The following is an 18,894-nucleotide window of genomic DNA, read 5'->3' on the forward strand; positions in this document are numbered from 1 at the left end:
TGGCATGATCTCAGTTCGCTGAAACCTTCGCCTCCTGGGTTCAAGTGATTCTCCTGCCTCAGCCTCCGGACTAGCTGGGACTACAGGTGCACACCACCATGCCCCGCTAATATTTGTATTTTTAGTAGAGACAGGGTTTCACCATGTTGGTCAGGCTGGTCTCAAACTCCTGACTTCAGGTGATCCACCTGCCTCAGCCTCCCAAAGTGCTGGGATTACAGGCATGAGCCACTGTGCCCGGCCTAATGTAATATTTTAAAAACTCATGCAAAAGAATTGCTGATGAGCAATATATAAAGGCTTTAAATAAGCTGGGCATGGTGGCTTGTGCCTGTAGTCCTAGCTACTCAGGAGGCTGAAGTGGGAGGTTCACTTGATCCTGGGAGGACGAGGCTGCAGTGAGCTAGGATGGCACCCCTGCACTCCAGTCTGGGTGACACAGTGGACTCCATGTTGAAAAAAAAGATGCCGGGCGCGTGGCTCACGCCTGTGATCCCAGCACTTTGGGAGGCTGAGGCGGGAGGATCACCTGGGGTCAGGAGTTGGAGGCCAGACTGGCCAATATGGGGAAACCTCCTCTCTACTAAAAATACAAAAATTAGCCGGGCGTGGTGGCGGGAATCCGTAATCCCAGCTACTCGGGAGGCTGAGGCAGGAGAATTGGTTGAACCCAGGAGGCAGAGGTTGCAGTGAGCTCAGATTGCACCATTGTACTCCAGCCTGGGCGACAGAGCGAGACTCCGTCTCAGAAATAAAAATATTTTAAAACATTTCTAAATGTTGATGTCTGAGTTTTTTTGGCGTCCCTATAAATTTTGTTTTCCAGGCGAGAATTTCATTGGCCTCAAGCTATTCCGAGTCCCCAAGTGAATGAAACCTGAGTTTGGCTCCGCCCACAGACCAGCAGACCACGCCCGTCGATCTATCAGCCCCGCCCCCTGAGACCAGGCCCCGCCCCCGGAACGCTAGTCCCGCGGTCGCTCTGTTCCTGCAGCCCCTCGCGCTCTCCTGCGCGTCACTTCCGGGGCGGTGGCGAGAACGAGGCTCACTTCCGCCCGCGGGGGAGCTGCGGCGGTGGCGGCGCAGGAGGCCGGGCCGGGGCGCGGAGGGACCGACGGACGCACGGGCGGACGGCCGGGAGCCATGGAGCGCGGCCCTGGGGCCCCGGGGCGCGGGCCGAGGTGGTGAGTGCCGGGCAGGGGCGGGCGCGGCCGCGCGGGGTGGCCTCGGTCCCGGCCGCGGCCGTTTGGGGACCCTGGCCGGGCCGCGAGGGCCTGGCAGCCCAGTTGGACGCCCCCGATTCCCCTGCAGTCCCAGGGCTGCCGCGGGTCCTGCCCGAGGAGCCCGGAGCAGGGGCAGGGACCGCGGGTGAGCGTCTGTGATTGGGAAAGCCCTGTCCCCATCCATTCAGCTCTCCGACGTGGGTTGCGCTCCCACCCTCCTGCGGACGCGGCCCCTGCCTTCGGGGATCGCCCTTCCGAGCCGTGGACTCCGTTCTTTTACCCCGAAACTGCCCCCAGCCCTACAACCGCTTCGTCCTCTGGGCCCCCCTGGCAGCTCCCAGGGGCCCTGCCGAGCCCCGCTTCCCAAGCAGCTCCCAGTTGCTGTTTCTCTTGTCAGGCGTCTTCCTGCCGCCTTGACTCCTGGGCAGGCTTCCCGGCCTCCGCTCGCGTCCGTTCTCTGGGATGCAGCCCTTCTCCTGTGTTGTCCATCCACTGCTCGGGACTTCTCCGTGGCCCCGCCATTTCTCCCAAGATGAAGTGCAAACTCCGCAGCAGGGCTCTCGGGGGCGCGACCTCACCCGTCCCAGACTCTCTCTTGGGACCCATCTGCTCACTTTTTCCTCCCAGGGTCTGCTCTAGCCAGGAGTCTGCTCTGTCACCTCTGAGGTTTTGCCCCTGCTTGTCCCTCTGTCCCATCCCCTGTCACCTGGCCCGTTTATCTGCCCTGTGATATGGCCGCACCTCCCCCCAGGCGGGATTCCCACCCTGACTGGTTGAGTGAGGTGCCGTCATCGTCTCCCATATGTAGGTCATCTTCCAGTATTTTGACTGCTTGGTTGCTTACTGGTCCTCAGAACACCTCTAGCTCGCAGAGGGGTGCCCAGTTATGTGCTTGGGAACGGAATTGGTGGGATTCAGGGTGTCAAGGGTGTGTGCTCAGTCAGTGAAGCGTCCGGGTTTGCACTGCGCTGTCCATGCCCATTAATGACACTAGGGAGGTTCCAGGTACCTGTGGCTGGAGAGGAGAGAAGACTAGACTTTCCCTTCCCTGTCAAAGCTGTCGGACCTTGGGGATTCTTTTCCTCCTGTGTTTCCTCCCTAATTCTTTGCTGCTTACCACCTGCCCATTCCTTTAGTGAGTGGCAGGTCATGGTCCTGCTCTCATGGAGTTTCTGGTTTGGGGGTGGGGGGAGATCTGGCCGAATGTGTGAAAAATACAAGCTGTGGAAAGAGCGTATGAGGGGTCCTGTCCCAGCTTTGAGGACTCTGAGAGCGTTGTTGGCAGCAAGGTGCAAAGGGTGGTTGGGATGGGCAGGGCTATTTAGTGAGGTTGGGGAAGGGAGTTCCCGGCAGGGGAGCAGAGGCAGGAAGGAGCAATGTGGCTTGTCTTAGGAGAGCCAGGGGTGGCAGGGTGTGAGATGAGTGAGTCTGGAGAGGTTGGCCTGAGCCGGAATGCAGACCTGGCAGTCTGTGGGGAGGACTTTGATCTCTATCCAGAGAATAATGGGAGGCCCCCAGGACACCCCAAGAAGGAAGTGCCACCATTGCATTTGTGTCTTGAACAGTTGTTTGGCTGTTGGGGGAGAATGTCCCGGAGCAGGTGATCAGCAAGGAGCGAGGCTGTTGCTGTAGCTCTGGTGAAAGGTGATGGAGGCGGGGACCGGGCAGTGGCTGATGGGAGACAGGCAGAGCCACTGGGCTGGTGATGGACCGGCTCAGATCCGGTGGGTGGAAGGAGGTGTCAAGGATAGCATCTTTGTTTCTGGCGTGGTTAATGGGGCCCTGGCCACCTCGGTGTGCCCCTTGGTCTCTGGGGTCTCCAGGGGCCTGCTACTGCCCACTGGGCTCTCAGGACCCAGCTGCATGATGCCACCTAAACTGCAGGGCCCTCTAAGCCCCCGGCACCAGCAGGGCAGCACTGATAGGGCCCGGACCTCTTTGAGAATATGTTGAAAAGCTGACATCAACCTCAATGCTGTGGATGTTGGGCCTGATCATTCTTTGGGGTGGGTCTGTCCTGGGCACTGCAGCGTGCTAAACAGCCTCCACCCAGTCCCCAGTGGCGACACCCAAAACTGTCTCCAGACATTGACAGGTGTCCCCGGGGGGAAGATTTGCCTCCATCTGAGAAGCAGAACCAGCATGACAGTCTGCCTCCCCCCTGAGAAGTGCTTGCCTGTGAGATTTGCCTCCCGCCTGGGAGTCTGGGGGACGCTGTGATGCCATCCTTGCCCCACCCTGGCTTTCAGAGCTCTCTCCTCTCCTCCTTGTGTGCCCGTGAGGCCGGCTCACGGGCACGTGTGAGTCTCACACAGGTCTTGAGGGAGCAGGTGTGTTTCTGGGCCTGAGGCTGCTCCTTGGTGGTGAGGGTGTCCCCACGAGCCGTGTCTGTGGCGCCTGCAGCCGCCTGCGTGTCCATCGGTGTCCACATCTGCCTTTGAGCCTCATCTTCCTGGCCCCACGGTTTTCTCGTGCTGTGACCAAAAAGCCCAGCGTTCCAGGGTGTTCTGCTGCTGAAATTGAGTTGTGAGCATGTCTCCCTCCTCGCTCCCGTCTGAAGGAGAAGCGTGGTCGGTAGATAGACGCCTCAGACCTTTGTGTTTTCTTCACGTCTGTCTGTTGGCAGCTCCTTACACTATTGTGCTTGCTTTAGCAACTTAGCTGTTGTCAACTTAATGCGTTTCATGATGTTCTGCAGCAAGGAAGAAGGTCCGAGTTTCCACTCTGAATCAGGCGCCTTCGCTCCCCTCCCACCTCACTTGACTTCCTGTGGGGTATGTGGTGTCTGCGCCTATAGATGAGAACACTGAGGCCTCAGGAGGGCAAGTGACTTGCCCAAGGTCACGGAACCCTAAATCAGCTCTGGAGAAGGACCCCCTGACCCCAGCCCGCCTCCCCTGCCCCTCAGCAGGCCTGGCCCCAGCACAGAGAAGAGCCATTGTCGCCGCTCTCAGGGCCCTGGGAGCCTGGGATGTATCCTGCCTTTGTTTCTAGAGCCTTTGTTTGTTGTATTTCCTCTGTCTCCAGACATCGCAGGCCGGTGGGGCCTGGCCCCTGTGCGCGCTCACGTAGCGGGGCCTGTTCAGGTCCCTCGTCGGTCCCTTGAGTCCGAGCTCTGTCCTTGCTTCAGCGGCCCATCACCCGTAGGGTGGCAGAGATGGGCTGGGGAGGGAGTGGGCAGCAGTGCGGACCGAGTCCTGGTGCATGGGGTTTCCCTGGTGCTGGAGCCCACGTTTGGGGGGTGGGTGGGGCTGGGGTCATATCCCCTGCGTGCCCTGCATGCCCAGGCTGTGCTCACATGGCAAGAGGTGGTGATCGCCAGCTGAGGGAGGGTGGGGGGTCCTTCATCCCGTGGAGAGGAGGCTGAATTGGGGTTCTCTGAGCTGTAGGGTGCAGTGCCTGACAGGCCGCAGGGAGGGCTGAGGGGATGGGATGGACAGGCCCCGGGCCCATGCCGCCCCCTGGCACGGGTGGATGCCCCACCTACCGGGGGTGCCCAGCTGGACCGTGGCACCCCCAAAGGACCCCACATGCCACTGTTCCCCGCAGGGCTTCCCACGGCACGACATGGAGACCTGTGGTCGCGAGGCTCCCTGGGGCTCGGCTTGGACCGCGATGGGGCTGGGCCCTGGCCTCCTAACGGGGCTCCTGTCTGGGGCGGTAGCTGGGGGGGTGCCCTCCCCCCTGCCCGCAACTCGGAGCACCCCCACCCCTCCCCTGCTGGGCCAGGCCGGGTGGCGTTGTTGGCGGGGGCCCTGGTGGAGGCCCGGCCCGGGCGGCGCCCGCCATGAACGGGCTGTCGCTGAGTGAGCTCTGCTGCCTCTTCTGCTGCCCGCCCTGCCCCGGCCGCATCGCTGCCAAGCTCGCCTTCCTGCCGCCGGAGGCCACCTACTCCCTGGTGCCTGAACCCGAGTCAGGGCCTGGTGGGGCCGGGGCCGCCCCCTTGGGGACCCTGCGGGCCTCCTCGGGTGCACCCGGGCGCTGGAAGCTGCACCTGACGGAGCGTGCCGACTTCCAGTACAGCCAGCGCGAGCTGGACACCATCGAGGTCTTCCCCACCAAGAGCGCCCGCGGCAACCGTGTCTCCTGCATGTATGTTCGCTGCGTGCCTGGTGCCAGGTAAGCAGCTGTGGCCGCGCCCGGGCTGGGTCACCCTGTTCTTGGGGCTCCCGTTTCTGCCCCGGGTGCTTGGTGTGGTTGGTGGTGCCCCAGAGGGCCTGAGCCTGCTGTGAAGGGCCATCCAGCTGGCATGGGTGGTGTCCCCGGCCGGGCTGGCCTCATCCCTCCAGCGATTTCCTCTCGCAGACAAGGATACCAGGCTCAGGGAGGCCATCCCCAGCTGGCATAGTTGGGCAGGCCGGGCGACTCCAGCGACCCAGCCCCTGGTGGTTGCCTGCTGGGGTGGGGCACAGGGGCCGCCCTGACCTACATCCACCTTGCCAGGTGGGGTTCTGACCAGATCTGAGTCCAGAGGGCGAGCCTTTACCTTCTGGCTGGGCTGGGCAGGGTCCTGGGGGAACTGGAGGAAGCAGTCCATGGTAGGGCCAGCCTGGCCGCCTGCTCCTGGCACCACCTGGGGCAGCTCCCGTGCTGGGAAGCAGACAGGCCTTGCAGCACGGCCTCGGGGCTTGGGCAGGGTGGCGGGGCAGGAGGGGCTGCGTGAATGTGAGCAGGGATTGGGCGCATTTGCTTGTTGGGGGCAGGGGTGGGGTCCAGTTGTTCCCAACAGTGAGGGCACCATTCTATGAGGGGAGGGCAGATAGCCCTGCCAGCAGCAGCACGGTCTTCCCTGGGAAGGTCCTGAAAGGTGGGCCTGTGTGCTCCATCCCCGGGGGTCCCGGCCCTTCCAGGAGGAAGGGCTCCAGGGCAGCGAGACCTGCAGCATCCGGGCACACACTGCGCGTCTGCCCAGAGAGAGGATGTGACCAATGGTCCCAGTGTCCCGCTTCACAGATGGGAGTCCTGAGGCTCCCTGGCTGGCCTCTCTGCAGCCCAGGCTGCTTGTACCCCTGCCGGCTCTCCTGTTCTCTCCCCATGGGGACCCCCCGGAGATGGAGCTGTGCTGTCGTAGCCTCCCCTGTCCATTCGCTGGCTTCGGGCCCCCTTGGGAGGGGAGTAAACAAGGCGCTGGGCATGGCTGGCCACCGGGGTGGGCTGTCAGTACGCGTCCTCCTGCCCTGCAGCTGGGCGCTGGGAATGAGGATGTGAACGGCCCTTCCCGGCCTGCCCCAGGTACACGGTCCTCTTCTCGCACGGCAACGCTGTGGACCTGGGCCAGATGAGCAGCTTCTACATTGGCCTGGGCTCCCGCCTCCATTGCAACATCTTCTCCTATGACTACTCCGGCTATGGTGCCAGCTCGGGCAGGCCGTCCGAGAGGAACCTCTATGCTGACATTGACGCCGCCTGGCAGGCCCTGCGCACCAGGTGAGGGCAGCCCTGGAGGCAGCTCAGCCTGGGCACACGCGAGAGGGGACTGGGCCGGGAGGGCGGGCTTCCCTGGGAGGAAGGTGGGTGGCCCTGCAGCAGGGGAGCCACAGTGGACGCACAGGGCCAGAGAGCCAGACAGGCGAGCTCGGGTGTGTGGGTGCCGCCTCCACGTGGCCGAGGTGTGGCCAGGCGGTCCTCCCACACCCTGGCCTGTGGAGCCAGGCTTCCTGGGAGCCCCTGGCCTGAAGATGGGAAGGGGGTGAGCTTGTCACAGGGGCGTGGATGCCACCTGGCGGGAGGGGTTCGTGGTGTTTGGGGGTCTGCACATGTGGCTGGGAGCCCATCGGCTGAGGCAGCACTTGGGGCCAGGTGCGGCGAGGCTGCTGCATCCAGGTCCCGAGGCCTGGCCCATCAGGCCCTGTGGCTGTGGGGCTCGGCCGTCCCAAGGCAGGGTCAAGGTCTGGGCCAGCCTTGATTCCAGATCCAGCCCTCCTGGCTATCCAGGTCCCCAGCCCTGCGCTTGCCTGGGCTCTTCACCGGTGTTTGAACACTGCCCGGGCTGGTGCTGCTTTGGATGAGGAGACCCGGGTGGGCCTCTGGAGGCCTTTCCTGCTCACTGCCCACTGGGGCTGTCTCGTCCTGGCCCTGCCCAGCCCACTGGTCTGACCCGCTCCCGCAGGGACCAGGCGCAGCTCTGAGAAGTCAGAGGCCCTGGGGAGGTGGGGTCCTCATTGCCTTGGCGATATCCCGGGCAGTCCCTGCTGTGGGCCTGGGAGCTGGGTACCCTGGCACCACCCTGGCTCTGGGGGCCTCCCGGCAGTGTGAGGCACTGACACCGACCACCGCTTCATGCGGCTTCCTCGGCCCCTCCTGTCTACTGCCCGGGGCGCTGGCAGAGTCACACCTGCCATGGCCAGCTCTAAGCTCTGTCTGCTGGGCCATCTGTCCTGCTGCCGCTTTGTCCTGCAGGAACTTAGGCCCAGAGCTGTGAGGGGGAGGCCAGAGTGTGCCCAGGGCCTCCACTGGGGATGTGTTCTGTTGTTTGAGTGGTGACATCCAGGTGGCAGCTGGGGTCTCCTGCGTGGAGCAGGTGACGGCTGGGCTGACTCAGCACACTACTGGCCATGGCTGCTAGGGAGCAGGCCAGGGAGGCTGGAGCAGAGCTGGGGCCGCAGGCACAAGTCAGGCAGCACCCTTTGGGGCATGGGTGAGTGCTGAGCTGGAGTACTGCCAGGAGACTGGGGTTCCAGGCCAGGGACAGGGACAGGCTTGCTGGTGGAGTCCGAATGCCAGGCAGACGGGACGCACACCTGCCCATGCTCCTGCCTCGCAGGAGGGCAGCTGCCTGGAATCAGAGCCTGGAGCGTGTTGGGGGGAGAGTTGTGGGGTCCCGGCATGGGCAGGGTGGCAGGCGGGTCCCGCATGGTTGGGACTGGGCACGAGGAGGCCTTGGAACTGGTGCTGGATCAGCTGGGCCAGGGGCCGCACACCAGTGACCTGGGGGTGGGGGTGGCCCTGGGTGGGAGCTGGTGGTGCTGAGGTGGCCGAGGACTTGTCCACTCCCAAGGGAAGGTGCTGGTGGGCAGAGGTGCCACCCCCGCAGCCACCACCCTTGATGCTGACCTGGGTTGCACTGGCACCTCACTGGGTGTGGGGACTCTCAGAGTCCAAAATTGGGTGGAGACATCTGGGGACACAGCTGCCTGAATTCCTCATGGCCAAGGGGGTGGGCAAGGGCTGCAGGGAGGAAGAGTATCCCCTGTCCGGGCCAGTGCACTAGGAACGGCTTTCTAACCCGGGCAGGAAAGCGTGAAACATTCAGGATATGGGGGGCACACACTTCCCAGTGTGCGCCTAGGGGTGACCAGGAGGAGGAGAGGCGCCAGGGCCTCCCCTACCCCAGCCCCAGGGTCACTCCGTAGGCGGGATCCCTGCAGATCCTGGCGAGGAAACGCCAGTGAATGGCAGCGCCAGGGAATGGGGCGGGGCCGCTGGCTCCGCCCACCACTGCGGTGATTGGGGGCTGGGGGAGGCCCTCGGGACTGGTGTGGAGCGTGGGCCTGACCCACTGACTTGGCTGAGCGGGGAGACTGGAGGGTCGCATCCGGAGCTGGGCCCGGGGACGCCCGCCGGCGGGAAGGGTGCGCGCGCGTCGGAGGCCGCGGCTGACCCTGCTCCGGCGCCGCCAGGTACGGCATCAGCCCGGACAGCATCATCCTGTACGGGCAGAGCATCGGCACGGTGCCCACCGTGGACCTGGCCTCGCGCTACGAGTGCGCCGCGGTGGTGCTGCACTCACCGCTCACCTCGGGCATGCGCGTCGCCTTCCCCGACACCAAGAAGACCTACTGCTTCGACGCCTTCCCCAAGTGAGCGGGCCGGGGCTGGGACGGGGGCGGGGCGGGGCCCGGACTGGGCGTGAGGTCTCACCCGCCCCACGCCCGTCCCGCAGCATCGAGAAGGTGTCCAAGATCACGTCGCCCGTGCTCATCATCCACGGCACGGAGGACGAGGTGATCGACTTCTCGCACGGGCTGGCCCTCTACGAGCGCTGCCCCAAGGCCGTGGAGCCGCTGTGGGTGGAGGGCGCCGGGCACAACGACATCGAGCTCTACAGCCAGTACCTGGAGCGCCTGCGCCGCTTCATCTCCCAGGAGCTGCCCAGCCAGCGCGCCTAGCGGCGGCCGGGGCCCCAACCGGCCGGACCTCAGCAATAAGGCGGCCCCTGGACCTCACCCCGCGCCGGCCCCCCAGGGGCTGCATGTGGACCCCCGGGCGGCCCAGGGGACCCCGCCCCGACCCAGGGGCCGTGGACGATGTACAGGCAACAGAGCTACGCACTCCTTTCCTTTTGGAAGCAAGAAGAAAATACGTGAAAACGGAAATTAAAGATTTAAAATTTTAGGACTGCTCTCCTTCCTTTCATGGCTCTGCTCACTCTCTCGAGGGCTCAGCGGGCTCGAAAGGGGGCCGGGGTTCCCAGGTTTCGCCCCTGAGTCCCCAGGAAAGATTGGCACGGACCCCCGTATGAGTTTTATCCTCTGTGGAGGCGGGGTGGGTCTCGGTCTAGTCCGGGGGGCCCTTAGGGAGCTGGTTGCCTGGGTGGTGATGGGTCGGGGCAGCATTTGAGCCCAGGACCCCTGCCTACCTCCTGCGGAGGCTGGTGAGCTCTGCTGGGTGGGCGCGATGAGGACGCCAGGCGTGGGGGCCCTGCTGTCATCGCGGGACCACCCCCTCGACAGCTTCCCATCAGTCGTACTGCAGAGAGGCCAGGACAGGGCACTCTGGGTCCTGAGGTGCCGCGCTTGACGGACCCCAGAGCTCGGGCAAGCAGGCCGCTTCCTTTGTAGATGGCGAAGCTGGGGTCCAGCAGAGGGCGGTGGCAGGTGCTTGGGCCCCAAGGGTCTCCTCTGGAAGAGGGAGCCGACCCTGGAGCTGGGGTCACGAGAAGAGTTCCTACGACCTCTAGGGCAGAAGCCCTAGGACTGGGAGGACTCGGGAACCGGTGGCCTGTCGTCCACCTTACGATTGGGCAGGGTTCAGCCTGTGTCGCGCGACCAGGCGGTGGCGAGGCCGGGACCCCAAGCTGCCTCCAAGTAGCTCTAGTCCGCGGCTCCTTTAAGAGAGGGCGGTGCTTCAGCCTGGGCGAGAGAAGGGCGCCGCGTCACCTGCGGGGCCGCAGCACTGACGGAAGCGGAAGTGGCGGCGCGCGTGCGGAAGTAGAGATGGCGGCGGTGGCTGGCGTCAGGCTGTGGACCAAGAGGCGGTCTCGGTGGTAAGTGACGGCTGCTGGGACCCAGCCAGGGACCCGTCCGCTTCGGCCCTGCCCGTTTCCGGCCCCTCCCACGCCTTCCCTCGGCCTAGAGTTCCTCGTGGGCGCGTGGAGGCCGCCGCGGGGTCGGTGCTGTGGGGCAGCGCCCGCCGTTCCATGGGAAGCGGTGCGACCGGACGTTCGGAAGGAAACCTCGCTAGAGCAGGGAATGCCTGGGCTCCTGGCTGCCCACGGGGCCTTTGCACGGCCTAGACTTTGCGACCGCAGTGGCCTCCTTCTGTCCCCGGTCGTGCGCCGCGCCCCCCAGCGCGGCTCACGTTTCGGAACACGTCTGACTTTCATGCCTTCCGAAGAGCCTCCCCGCATCCCGTGCCCCCTGCTCGCTGCTGCCGCTGACCCTTGGGCGTTGCGCTCGTCCAGAGCGTGTTGTCTTCTGATGCCGTCAGAACCTAAGCTCCCTGCGAGCTGGGACTCCGCCGTGTCCTCATTGCCGCCAGTGCAAAGCAACTGCTTGCAAGAGAACAAAAGTGTGTTCAGGTGCACAGGGTAGAAAATTCAAGGAGCCTGAAAGGGTGTTTGGTGAAGACTTGATGTGTTTTTCCCAGTCCTAACCTCCGAGGCCCAGTTCTTCTCCCCTGGGGCAGAGAGAAACCCGTTTCTTACGTGTCAACAGAGAAAGTCTATGCAGGAACATGTACATGCGTTTCTGCAAAAGGTCAGTTTCTTTACTTGGGGTCCTTATACTTAATGTAGCTTAGGGGGCGCCCATACGTTCAGATACAGGTGGGATTAACACGAAAACGGAGTTTTATAGCTCCAGAATTTATCCCCTTTCCTGTGGAAATTTAGGGTCTTTACTTTTATAACGGACAATGCTAACTTGACTATTCCTTGTACAAACCCTTTTTTGCCCAAGTCGGACTATTTTCTTAGGCTAAATTCCTTGGTGCAGAAGTGCTAGGGGCTTTATTTAGGCCCCTAAAGGGGTGGTACCAAATTGCCCTCCCCCACCAGCATGTAAGAGGGGGCCAGCGACACCTTGCCCAAGCTGGATTTTGTAGACCTGGTAGGCGTGAGATAGTGTTTCACTGTAGCTTTAGTTGTATTTCCTGTAAGTATAATGAAACATCGTAATGCTCCTGTCACGTCTATTTTACGTTGATGATTGTTACCACTGATAATCATTTCGAGATTGGAAAATATATTTATTATAAACGTTTGACTATTTAAAAGCCATTTGTATTTTATCTTTTTGGCTCATTTTTGTGTTGGGTGGATGGTGGTGGTTTCTAGGTGCACTTCACAGATTAAGGAAATTCACCTTTTGTCTAGTAGAAGTGTTTGTTTTTTCTATCTGTCATTAGGTCTTTGACTTTGTGTGTATTTTTTTCTATAAGCCAGGCATCTAAAATTGTTACTGGTCATTAGTTTTTTTCCCTTTACGGCTCCTGCACTTTTGGTGTCATCTCAGGAATATCTTCTCCTCTGTAAGATTATAAAACATTTGAGGTTTTCTTCTGGAAATGTAGTGTTGTTTTCTTTTTCCCCCTCATATATTTAAATGTTTACATCTAATTTTAGAAAATATTCCTGGTAAGGCTGGGCACAGTGGCTCACGCCTGTAATCGCAGCACTTTGGGAGGCTGAGGTGGGCGGATCACGAGGTCAGGAGATCGAGACCATCCTGGCTAACACGGTAGAACCCTGTCTTTACTAAAAATACAAAAAATTGGCCGGGCGTGGTGGCGGGCACCTGTAGTCCCAGTTACTCGGGAGGCTGAGGCAGGAGAACCCGGGAGGCAGAGCTTGCAGTGAGCAGAGATCGCGCCACCGCACTCCAGCCTGTGTGACAGAGCGAGACTCTGTCTCAAAAAAAAAAAAAAAGAAAGTATTCCTGGTAAGAAGTAAGGTAGGAAGCAAAACTTTTTTCCCCAAATAGTCCCAACTTTATTTCCCAAAAAAGCATTCTTTTCCCCACTGAAGTGCTGTCTTTATGGCAAGTGGATTCGGGTCTGTCTCTAGACTCTTATCCCAGTTTTCCAGAACCCCATTGTCTTTATGACCCACTGTCTGGAGGCCCCACCTGCCTGCATTATTTTGCACATTTCTTTTTTTCTCCTGAACAGCAGGCAAGTTTATCTGGTTCTCCCACCGTGGTGATCTTCTTTGAAAACGTTGAGATTGCTTAGATTCTTAGATTTATAGCTCAAACTGAGATAAAATTCTCATCTTAAAATAGTTGACAACTTCAGCTGATCCACGTGGTACGAGTTCCACACGACACTGTGGTGAAGAGGATTTTGGAAATCTCTGTATTTGGGGCCACCCCTCCCGCCGTGCGGGCTGTGGATATTCCCTGTGGGCGATGCTGACCTTGGTTTCAGGCAGCCCCATTCTCAAGCTGCTGCGAACTCGGAGCCGAGGTTTCGGTAGTGCTCCCAGACGCCTGCAGCGTACGTGTCTGTGTTCCCTCAGCCTGCCCCCCTCACATGGGGTAAACTGAGTCCGGGCCTTCAGGCTGCAGGCTCTCAGGCCAACTTCTACCCTCGACCTCTCCCCACCACCCCCTGCTCTTGGGACCCGGGAGGACCCCGCAAGGGCGGTGACAGGGAAGGCCAGCGCTCTGTTCCAGGACGCATGCTCTCCCCACCTCCCACTTGGTATGGCCCAGGGCCAGGCCACCTGGGAGCAGAGCCAACTTCCCGTTCTCCATTTTGTGTATTTTCCAGGACACACTTGTTGGAGCTCGGCAGCAGCCTTCTCCCGGGTAGGCGCCTGGGGGCTGAATCTCTGGTCCACCCTGTGTCACCTGCACCTGGTACACCCCAGGGCGGGCCCCTGGGTGCCGGAACAGACAACAGCCAGGTGACGCTGTGGCCTAGGCCCAGTCTGGTTACCCGGAGCCCTGGGAGGGGTGGGGAGGCAGACCCTGCCCAGGGCCAGTGCCTGGAGCATGGTAGCTGTGGATGTGGCAGAGGCTTGCCTGAGATGTGGGCTAGGCCCTTCCAGTGGGTCAGGTCTGGGGTGGTGCCCAGGGCTGTGCACCCTCAGGCTGCTGCCCAGTGGACCAGTGGCCTGTCAGCCCCGACTGGCATTCACGGGGTCCCAGCTTGGGTGTGTGGGCGGCTGACCCAGGCTCTTATGATGCTGTGGCTGTTGTTCGTCCGTCGTCCCATTAATGCCAAGCTGGTAGGACCCACCTGGCTGACTGTGTTCTGCATGACCCGAGGGCCCACTGGGGTTCTGGAAGAGGATGGAGACCATCCCTGCTTGGCTGTGATTCCGTCCTCTTGACCTGTGGTGGCCGTGACCTGAGGTGGGGCCTCTGGGAGCAGGCGCCTCCTCTTTCCTCCCCCATGGCGGGCACCTGCCTGTCCACCTCTGAATCTCGGTGTCAGCATCAAGGTAGGAGTGCAGGGCCGGCTTGTTAACTGGGATTCCGTCCAGCGGGCGCCCAGCCAGTGTCAGAGTGGCCCAGGGGCCACCACGAGCCCCTGCTCCCGCTTCCCTCCTGGTTCCGGGCTCCAGCTACGGGCCACGTCCATCTTCACACGACTCTGGACTGCTGGGGTCACTGTCCCTGTTTCCCCACCGAGAGAAGTAGCCGAGACCCCGACCAGGCCTGTGCTCCCTTGGCACTCAGCATCTCCCAGCCACGACAGCACCGGTGGCTCAGAAATAAGGTCCCGGGACAGATGTGCCCGGCCAGACAGCGAGCTCTCCTGCCAGACCAAAGGCTGTTCTCTCCCCAGCACCCAGCCGGAAGCAGGGCTCGGAACAGGCACCGTGCGTGTCCGTGGAGGATGAGAGCGCGACTTTGGGACCGGCCCTACCCCACAGCCTCACGGAGGGAACGGGTCCAGGCGGGGTGCTTTCTGTGAAGCCTATGGCTGTTAGCAGAGCGCCCTGAAACCCCACCACTAGGCCGGACGCGGTGGCTCAGGCCTGTCTGTAATCCCAGCACTTTGGGAGACCGAGGCAGTGGATGACCTGAGGTCAGGAGGCTGAGGCAGGATCACGAGGTCAGGAGTTTGAGACCAGCCTGACCAACATGGTGAAACCCCGTCTCTACTAAAAAAGTACAAAAATTAGCCGGCAACGTGGCGGGCACCTGTAATCCCAGCTACTCGGGAGGCTTATGCAGGAGAATCGCTTGAACTCGGCGGGGCGGAGGTTGCAGTGAGCCGAGATTGCACCACTGCACTCCAGCCTGGGTGACAGAGCAAGACTCCATCTTAAAAAAAAAAACAAACAAAAAACACACCACTTGTCTGACCCTGTTCAAGGAGGAAAGCTCTTATGGAAGTTTTTCATCTTTGGGAGGCCAAGGAAGTGGGGGCCTGGGGGATCCCCTCTCAGTTCTGTGCAGATAAAATCCCCAGCCCTGGCCCTGCAGTCCTGCTGAGGAGGGACTGGGGGTGCAGGGGGAGAGGGATTCACACGGGAAAGGAAATGCCAGCTGGATCCTACCCCTGCTGCCCGCCCTGTGCAGGACGGAGGAGGCCTTGGTGTCCCTGCAGTAGCTCCGAGCATGGAGGCCGTGGACCCCAGAGATGCTCCCTGGAGGACCCCACACCGGGGCTTCCTTGCAGTCGGCCAGCAGGGGGACCTCACTGTGTCCTCTGGTTGGAGGGTGGCAGCCGCTGCCCCACCTTCCCACCTGGCTGGCGGAACCTTGTCCTGTGTCCCCCAGAAGCTTGCAGCTGCCCCTGCCCCTGTGCGTGGGGGCCCGCCTGGACCATGGTAAGTGATTTAACGCCTTAACACAGAAATAAACGCCAAGCGGCTTTAGGGGTGGGTGTTTCGGTCACATAATGCAACACATGCAGTAATGTAAATAAAGGCGTTATCACCAGACCACAGTGTCCTGCAGGAACGCCAATCCCTGGGGGGGGGGCGGGGACTTTAGGATTTTGTTGACAATCAGGATCCTCGGGAGAGGTCAGGGTCACACCGTCACATACTCAAATGGGTGGCAGAGACCGCCGAGTGCATCCTCTGCAGGCCTCATGGCCATCTCCCCAACCCGTCCACTCCCTCCTGCTATGGCCCTGGGTCCCTGCAGGACCGCCCAGAGGTGGCTTCCACAGGTTGGCAAAAGTCATCCGTGAATAACCAGCCTGTGGGTATAGGTGACAACACACGGAGAATTGAGGCCGTGGCTGGGGCACAGGCTTTCCTGTGAAGCTTGCTTTTCCCACCCCATCCGTGAGGCTCCGCGGCAGGACTGACGGTTCTGCCTGATTCTCCAGCAGCCACAGGGTCTCTGCAGCCCCAACGCTGACACTGGGGTCCGTTCTCTGTTTTTTCTGTTACCAGCAGCGCAGTGCGCAGCCCTATGCACTCTTCCTTACAGATCTTTCTTTTTTTCTTTTCTTTTTTTTTTTGTGTGTGTGAGAGAGAGTCTCATTCTGTTGCCCAGGCTGGAGTGCAGTGGCGCAATCTTGGCTCTCTGCAAACTCTACCTCCCGGGTTCAAGCGATTCTCCTGCCTCAGCCTCCCGAGTAGCCGGCATTACAGGCGCTCACCACCACGCCCAGCTAATTTTTGTGTTTTTAGTAGGGACGGGGTTTCACTATGTTGGCCAGGCTGGTCTCCAACTGCTGACCTCAGCCTCCCAAAGTGCTGGGATTACAGGTGTGAGCCACCACACCTGGCCAGGAATCTTTTTTTTTTTTTTTTTTTTTTTTGAGTCAGACTGTCACCCTGTTACCCAGGCTGGAGTGTAGTGATGTGATCATATGATCATGGCTCACTGCAGCCCCAACCTTCCAGGCTCAAGTGATCCTCCCACCTCAGACTCTCAATTACCTGGGCCCACAGGCACACATCACCACACTTGGCTAACTGTATTTTGTGTAAAAATGCAGTCTTGCCGGGCGCGGTGGCTCACGCCTGTAATCCCAGCACTCTGGGAGGCCGAGGCGGGCGGATCACAAGGTCAGGAGATCGAGACCATGGTGAAACCCCGTCTCTACTAAAAATACAAAAAATTAGCCGGGCGCAGTGGCGGGCGCCTGTAGTCCCAGCTACTCGGGAGGCTGAGGCAGGAGAATGGCGTGAACCCGGGAGGCGGAGCTTGCAGTGAGCCGGGATTGTGCCACTGCACTCTAGCCTGGGCGACAGAGCAAGACTCTGTCTCACAAAAAAAAAAAAAAAAAAAAAAAAAAATGCAGTCTTGCTTTGTTGCCCAGGCTGGTCTCGAACTCCTGGCCTTAAGCGGTTCTACCGCCTTGGCCTTCCAAAGTGCTGGGGTTACAGTCATGAGCCACCGTCCCTGGCCCTTAGGAGTATTTCTTGGGTGCCTTTTAGGAGTGGACTTTTAAGCAACTCCAAGCAGTGCCGCGAATGTGAGCTGCTGCCGCGTTGCCATTGTCATTATTATTATTCAGTCCAGTCACCCCGACATCCACTTTTCTTTTTTTTTTTTTTTTTGAGACGGAGTCTCGCTCTGTCGCCCAGGCTGGAGTGCAGTGGCCAGATCTCAGCTCACTGCAAGCTCCGCCTCCCGGGTTCACGCCATTCTCCTGCCTCAGCCTCCCGAGTAGCTGGGACTACAGGCACCCGCCACCTTGCCCGGCTAGTTTTTTGTATTTTTAGTAGAGACGGGGTTTCACCATATTAACCAGGATGGTCTCGATCTCCTGACCTCGTGATCCGCCCGTCTCGGCCTCCCAAAGTGCTGGGATTACAGGCTTGAGCACTTTTCATGTTTGTTTAAAAATTAAGTTTCGGCTGGGCGTGGTGGCTCATGCCTGTAATCCCAGCACTTTGGGAGGCTGAGGCGGGCAGATCATGAGGTCAGCAGTTTGAGATCAGCCTGGCCAACATGGTGAAACCCCATCTCTACTAAAAATACAAAAATTAGCCAGGTGCGGTGGCAGGTGCCTGTAATCCCAGCTACTCGGGAGGCTGAGGCAGGAGAATCGCTTGAACCCTGGAGGCGGAAGTTGCAGTGAGCTGAGACTGTGCCATTGCCCAGAGCGAGACTCTGTCTCAAAAAAAAAAAAAAAAAAAAAAAATAGCTGGGCACAGTGGCACGTGTTTGTAATCCCAGCTACTCAGGCGGCTGAGGCAGGAAAATCACTTGATCCCAGGAGATGGAGGTTGCAGTGAGCCGAGATCACACCACTGCACTCCAGCCTGGCGACAGAGGGAGACTCTGTCTCAAAAAAAAAGTAAGTTTTTATCTTGGGCTGGGTGTGGTGGCTTATGCCTGTAGTCCTAGCACTTTGGGAGGCCAAGGCAGGAGGATTGTTTGAGCCCAGGTGTTGGAGACCAGACTGCGCAGCAAAAGTAAGACCCTGTCTCTAGAAAATAAAATTTGGTGGTATACACCTGTGGCCCCAGTTACTTGGGAGGCTGAGGTGGGAGGATCACTTGAGCCCAGAAGGTAGAGACTACAGTGAGCTATGACTGCTCTACTGCACTCCAGCCTGGGTAATAGTGAAATCTCATCTTAAAGACAATAATACAACATTTTTTATTTTGGAATAGTTTGAGGTCTACAGAAGAGCTGCATGAGTGGTACCGAGAATCCCATCAACCATTCACCGGCTTCCCTTGTGGTAACACCCCGTCAAAGCCGGAACATTTTTTTTTTGAGATGGAGTTTCACTCTGTCACACAGGCTGGAGTGCAGTGGTGTGATCTCGGCTCACTGCAGCCTCCATCTCCTGGGATCAAGTGATTTTCCTGCCTCAGCTTCCTGAGTAGCTGGGATTACAGGCGCACACCACCACACGGATAATTTTTTTTTGTAATTTTAGTAGAGACGAGGTTTCACCATGTTGGCCAGGCTGGTTTCAAACTCCTGACCTCAAGTGATCCACCTGTCTGGGCCTCTCAAAGTGCTAGGATTACGGGCATGAGTCACCGTGCCTGGCCAAAGCCAGGAAATTAACATGGGCACAGCTCTGACAGTGAAACCCCGGGCTCTCTGTTCCAGCTTCCTGTTTACCCCCAAAGTCTTTTCCTTTCCTGGCCCGGCCCCCATCCAGAGTCCCACATGGCATAGTTCTTCAGGCTTTCCTTGTCTTTAATGACTTTGACAGTCTTGAGGAGGCCTGCTCAGGTGTTCTGTAAAACGTCCCCTAATCGGCTGGGCACGGTGATTGGCCGGGCACGGTGGCTCACACCTGTAATCCCAGCACTTTGGGAGGCCAACGTGGACGGATCACCTGAAGTCAGGAGTTCAAGACCAGCCTGGTCAACATGGTGAAACCCCGTCTCTAGTAAAAATACAAAAATTAGCCGGGCGGGGTGGTATATGCCTGTAATCGCAGCTACTCGGGAAGCTGAGGCTGGAGAATTGCTTGAACCCAGGAGGGAGAGGTTGCAGTGAGCCGAGATCGTGCAAGTGCACTCCAGCCTGGACCACAAGAGCGAAACTCTTAAAAAAAAAAAAAAAAAAGAAAAAATCAACCAAAAAAAAGTCCCCTAATCTGGGTTTGCCTGTCTTCCTGAGGT

At 59.6% G+C, this 18,894-nt stretch overlaps 1 protein-coding gene across 2 annotated transcripts; it reads left to right on the forward strand.

Annotated features, from left to right (window-relative positions):
- The first annotated feature begins 999 nt into the window (after nucleotides 1-999).
- ABHD17A (abhydrolase domain containing 17A) lies at nucleotides 1,000-9,557 on the forward strand. 2 transcript variants are annotated; one of them, XM_003914601.4, is made up of 5 exons: nucleotides 1,000-1,184; nucleotides 4,773-5,342; nucleotides 6,456-6,650; nucleotides 8,843-9,022; nucleotides 9,106-9,557. In XM_003914601.4, the coding sequence occupies exons 2-5, from the start codon at nucleotides 5,011-5,013 to the stop codon at nucleotides 9,329-9,331; spliced, it is 933 nt and encodes a 310-aa protein (XP_003914650.1). In that variant the 5' UTR covers nucleotides 1,000-1,184; nucleotides 4,773-5,010; the 3' UTR covers nucleotides 9,332-9,557. The 2 variants fall into 2 exon arrangements, with proteins under 2 accessions (XP_003914650.1, XP_017807555.1); XM_017952066.3 differs by lacking the exon at nucleotides 1,000-1,184 and having other exon boundaries at nucleotides 1,213-5,342.
- Nucleotides 9,558-18,894: the final 9,337 nt, after the last annotated feature.

Source organism: Papio anubis, chromosome 20, assembly GCF_008728515.1.
Source record: "Papio anubis isolate 15944 chromosome 20, Panubis1.0, whole genome shotgun sequence".
NCBI lineage: Eukaryota > Metazoa > Chordata > Mammalia > Primates > Cercopithecidae > Papio > Papio anubis.

Coding starts and splice junctions, on each gene's coding strand:
- ABHD17A (XM_003914601.4), top strand. CDS start 5,011: ATGAACGGGCTGTCGCTGAGTGAGCTCTGCTGCCTCTTCTGCTGCCCG. Junction 5,343..6,455: donor CGCTGCGTGCCTGGTGCCAG/GTAAGCAGCTGT, acceptor GGCCTGCCCCAG/GTACACGGTCCTCTTCTCGC. Junction 9,023..9,105: donor TGCTTCGACGCCTTCCCCAA/GTGAGCGGGCCG, acceptor CCCGTCCCGCAG/CATCGAGAAGGTGTCCAAGA.